Source organism: Neopelma chrysocephalum, unplaced genomic scaffold (assembly GCF_003984885.1).
Source record: "Neopelma chrysocephalum unplaced genomic scaffold, ASM398488v2 Primary Assembly neopelma1_363, whole genome shotgun sequence".
NCBI classification, from domain to species: Eukaryota; Metazoa; Chordata; class Aves; order Passeriformes; family Pipridae; genus Neopelma; species Neopelma chrysocephalum.
In genome coordinates, this window is record NW_020898027.1 from 177,216 (window position 1) to 181,963 (window position 4,748).

Here is a 4,748-nt window from a genome sequence, read left to right on the forward strand (position 1 = left end):
TCCAGTCCCTTCCCCAGCCTCGTTGCTCTCCTCTGGACCTGCTCCAGCCCCTCAATGTCCTTCCTGAGCTGAGGGCCCAGAACTGGACACAGCACTCCAGGGGTGGCCTCACCAGAGCTGAGTCCAGGGCAAGAATCACTTCCCTGGCCCTGTTGGCCACACTGTTCCTGAGCCAGGCCAGGATCCATTGGCCTTCTTGGCCACCTGGGCACACTCTGGCTCCTGTTCAGCTTCCTGTCCATCCACACTCCCAGCTCCCTTCCTGCCTGGCTGCTCTCCAGCCACTCTGTCCCCAGCCCGTGGGGCTGCAGGGGGTTGTTGTGGGCAAAGGTCAGGACCCGGCACTTGACCTGGTTGAACCTCATCCCCTTGGAATCAGCCCAACTCTCCAACCTATCCAGGCTCTGCAGAGCCCTCCTGCCTTCCAGCTGATGGACACTCCCCCCCAACTTAATGTCATCTGCAATTTGCTGATCCTTGTGGTCCCTCCCAGCTCAGGGTATTCCAGAATTCTATAAATTCTTGAAATCTTCATTTTCCGCCTCAGTGGTCAGATAAAAAAATACTGATTTACATTCATGTCCTTGATTTTCCCCTTATTCTGTGTTTTGTTGTTTGTTTTTTTTTAAAAAAAGTTTGCAAACACCAGCATTTCAAGCTAAAATTCCCATTATTTTTTAATCAATGGGAAATGGTTGAAAATCAACCCAGATTGGAGCAAACCAAGGGTTAAAGCTCAGCTGACTGCACTGAGCCCCTCCAGCCTTCCCAGGAGTTTCCAGCAGTGTTGGAAACGCTAAAACTACCCTGATAACTTTTCTAATTAATTGGTTTCATTAATCATAAGCAGTGTAATTGCTCTTGTGGGAACACAGTTTGGGAAAATCACCCAAACGTGAAGTTTTGCTAAACCAACCTCGATACACTTCAGTGACCAAAGCCTTGGGGGAGGAAAACACTGCTGAGAACTGGACACCAGGAATGCAGAATTTATGGACCACAAGGATGGGTTGCAGAGAGCAGAAATGAAGAAGGAACTACTAAAGATAATTCAGCATTTGCACTGAGAGCCTGTCTGGGAAAAAGAGAATAAAAAGGCAGAAAATGTGGGCACGAGAAGAGAGAAATCAAGAAGCAGTAGAGATAGAATGCTAATTAATGGGGGGAATTATGTGCTTGATAGGCAATTAATGAAGAGAATTTATAGCAAATTAACACTGAGTTCCTTGCTAACAAAGAAGAGAATTTATAGGAAATTAACACTGATTTAATTGTTAACAATGAAGAGAATGTATAGCAAGTTAACACTGATTTCCTTGCTAACAAAGAAGAGAATTTATAGGAAATTAACACTGATTTCCTTGCTAACAAAGAAGAGAATTTATAGGAATTTAACACTGATTTCATTGTTAACAATAAAGAGAATTTATAGGAAGTTAACACTGATTTCATTGCTAACAAAGAGAATTTATAGCAAATTAACACTGATTTCATTGCTAACAAAGAGAATTTATAGAAAGTTAACACTGATTTCACTGCTAACAAAGAAGAGAATTTATAGCAAATTAACACTGATTTCATTGCTAACAAAGTATAAAAAGTGAGAAGTTTGGGAAATGGGGGGGTCTCTGTGTGGAGCCACCCCCGTGTCTCCCTAAAACCGAAGCACCGCCCGCTTCCTAACGCTAAAAATAACGGGAAAATTCGATTTATCCTGATGGATCCCCCCTCCTGTGGTGTTCCCCCGATGTTTTCGGTGCCAACCCCTGGTGCCAGGCGTGATTCCCTCCCTCTCCTTGGCACAGACATCGACGAGTGCAGCAGTGGGGAGAACCTGTGCCAGCGCAACGCCGACTGCATCAACATCCCGGGCAGCTACCGCTGCGAGTGCTCCACGGGGTACAAGCTGTCACCCAGCGGGGCCTGCGTGGGTAAGAGGGCACCCCTGTGCCAGCTGTTCCACACACACACACCCTGCCCGAGGGGCTGGGCTGGCACAGCACCCGGTGTGGTCACAGGATTGCAGAATGTGCCAAAGCGGAAGGGGTCGAGTTCAGCTCCTGGTCCATCCCCGTGTCCCTGAGGGGATCATCCAAACTCTCCTGGAGCTCTGGCAGCCTTGGGGCTGTGCCCACTGCCCTGGGGAGCTGGTCAGTGCCCAACCACCCTCTTTGTCTAATATCCAACCTTTTTCTAATATCAAACCTTTTTCTAATATCCAACCCAACCCTGCCCTGACACAACTCCAGGTCATTCCCTGGAGTCCCCACAGTGCTGCCCCCTCCTCTGCCCCTCCTGAGGAACTTGTACCTGCCATGAGCTCTCCCCTCAGCCTCCTTTTCTCCAGCTGAACACACCAAGTGCCCTCAGTGTCCTCACACTTCAAATCAAGGCCCTTCCCCACATTCCCTCCTTCGGACGCTCTCTAAGAGCTTCAGATCTTTCTTGCAGTGCCCAAAACTGCCCCAATATTCCAGGTGAGGCCTCCCCAGTGCAGAGCAGAGTGGGACAACCCCCTCCCTCACCCAACTGGTGACGCTTTGCCTGGCACACGAAGGACATGCCAGTCCCCTGCTGCTCTTCTGTCACTCCCCAGGCACTCTGACCTGGCTGTGCTGTGGTTATGGCACATCTGGTGCAATTCCCAAGGATTTTGGGCTCCTGAGGGGTGATAAAAGGTCACTGTGAAGTGCAGCTCGGGCCACATTTTCCAATTACACGGAATTTTTGGTTTTTTGAAGGCATAAATCTCGTGGGTTCATGTGCAGGGCCACGAGCTGGACCCAACAATCCTGGTGGGTCCTTTCCAACTGGGCACGTTCTGTGATTCTGCTCTTCCCATCTGGTCCATCCTTTTTGCTCAGCAGTGCCCACTTGGCTCCGTTTTAGGTCGCAACGAGTGCCAGGAGATCCCCAACGTGTGCAGCCATGGGGACTGCGTGGACACCGAGGGCAGCTACGTCTGCATCTGCCACAACGGCTTCAAGGCCACGGGGGAGCAGACCATGTGCATGGGTCAGTGTGGGGCCACAGTCCGTGTGTGTGGGTCAGTGTGGGGTCAGAGTCCGTGTCCATGGTCAGTTTGGGGCCACAGTCCACGTGTGTGGGTCAGTGTGAGGCCACAAATGATGTACATGGGTCAGTGTGGGGCCAGAGTCCATGTGCATGGGTCAGTGTGGGGCCAGAGTCTGTGTCCATGGTCAGTGTGGGGCCACAGACTGTGTTCCTGGGTCACTGTGGTGCCACACACCATGTCCATGGGTCAGTGTGGTGCCACAGTCCATGCCCATGGGTCACTGTGTGCTCCTGGGTCACTGTGGTGCCACACACTGTATGAGAATCAGCCATGAGGAGGGATGGGAGCTCTCTCTGACACTTTGCTGAGCGGTGCCAAGCACAGCCAAGGGCTCCAGTGTCCTCTCAGGCTGCCCCTGGTGCCGTGCAGCCCCCTGGGCACTGCCTGCACACCCGGGAGTGTCCCCTCACTCATCCCCCACGACCTTCTCCCCGCAGACATCGACGAGTGCGACCGCCAGCCCTGCGGGAACGGGACCTGCAAGAACACAGTGGGCTCCTACAACTGCCTCTGCTTCCCTGGCTTTGAGCTCACACACAACAACGACTGCATGGGTGAGTTCCCTGGAATGCTGAGCCCAGGGATTGCTGGAGTGGAGTGTCCCACGTGGGCACTCGGGGGGTCAGCAGCGGCCGGAGGGGGTGGGCTGTACGTGCCAGAGGTGCAGGGCTGGTGGGGGTGACACTCTCATGCTCTGCATCTCTTCCTGTTTTGCTTGTCCTCTCCCTCCCACAGACATTGATGAGTGTTCATCCCTGGTGGGGCAGGTGTGTCGGAACGGCCAGTGCATCAACAGCATCGGCTCCTTCCAGTGCCTGTGCCAGGAGGGGTACGACCGGACCCCCGACGGGAAGAACTGTGTGGGTGAGTGTCTGGGCAGCACTGGGGGGAGCTGCTGCTGGGAGATGTGGTCCCCAGGCTGGGCCCATCCCAGCCAGCTGAGCAGTGGGTTCTCCAGAACCACTCACAAATCCTCTGCCACAAGTCCCAAGTCCTCTGGAACCAAAGCCTGGTTCATCTGAGTGCCTCTGGAGAGCTGGACTGAGTTCCTCTCTGCCTTCATATCCCTTCCAGCAAGGCAGGGAACAGTCAAACCTGCATCTTTCCATGTGCAGTGAGGAGAAATGCTCTGTCCATGCCCCAAAAAACCTGTGGAGTGGTACCAGGGATGCCCTGGGAACCATCCTGGGAAATGTCTTAACCTGCTTCCCTCAGACCTTTTGGGCTCAGCGGGGCCTGGGTGCAGGAGGGTCCTCTGAGGTGGGCACAGACCCCATCACGGGGTGTTTCTCTTCCTCCTCAGACATCAACGAGTGCGTGAGCCTGCCTGGCACCTGCTCCCCGGGCACCTGCCAGAACCTGGAGGGCTCCTTCCGCTGCATCTGCCCCCCGGGCTACGAGGTGCAGAACGACAACTGCATCGGTAATGTGGGGCCTCTGCCCCCTCTTGAACTGTTCCCACAGCAGCCCTGTTCTTCCTGGGTGGGCTGGGGCATCATCAGGATGGTGCATCAGCACCCCCAAACACCTTCTTGCAAGGCAAGACCTGCTCCCATGGCAGAGGAGGCTCAGGGGGTTCTCTGTGCCCATTGTTGTTGCCTTGTTTTCTCTGAGGGAGGGTTAAAGGTTGGGGACATGGTGATGTCCTGCAGGTATCAGAGCTCCCAGACAT

At 53.5% G+C, this 4,748-nt stretch overlaps 1 protein-coding gene across 1 annotated transcript in view; it reads left to right on the forward strand.

The window, feature by feature from the left end:
* FBN3 (fibrillin 3) overlaps positions 1–4,748 on the forward strand; it is a 125,852-nt gene that overhangs the window by 105,814 nt on the left and 15,290 nt on the right. The window contains exons 38-42 of the mRNA XM_027706108.1: positions 1,806–1,931; positions 2,890–3,015; positions 3,514–3,630; positions 3,812–3,940; positions 4,380–4,499. Of these exons, the coding sequence (XP_027561909.1) occupies positions 1,806–1,931; positions 2,890–3,015; positions 3,514–3,630; positions 3,812–3,940; positions 4,380–4,499 (618 nt within the window). The remainder of the gene's footprint in view (positions 1–1,805; positions 1,932–2,889; positions 3,016–3,513; positions 3,631–3,811; positions 3,941–4,379; positions 4,500–4,748) is intronic.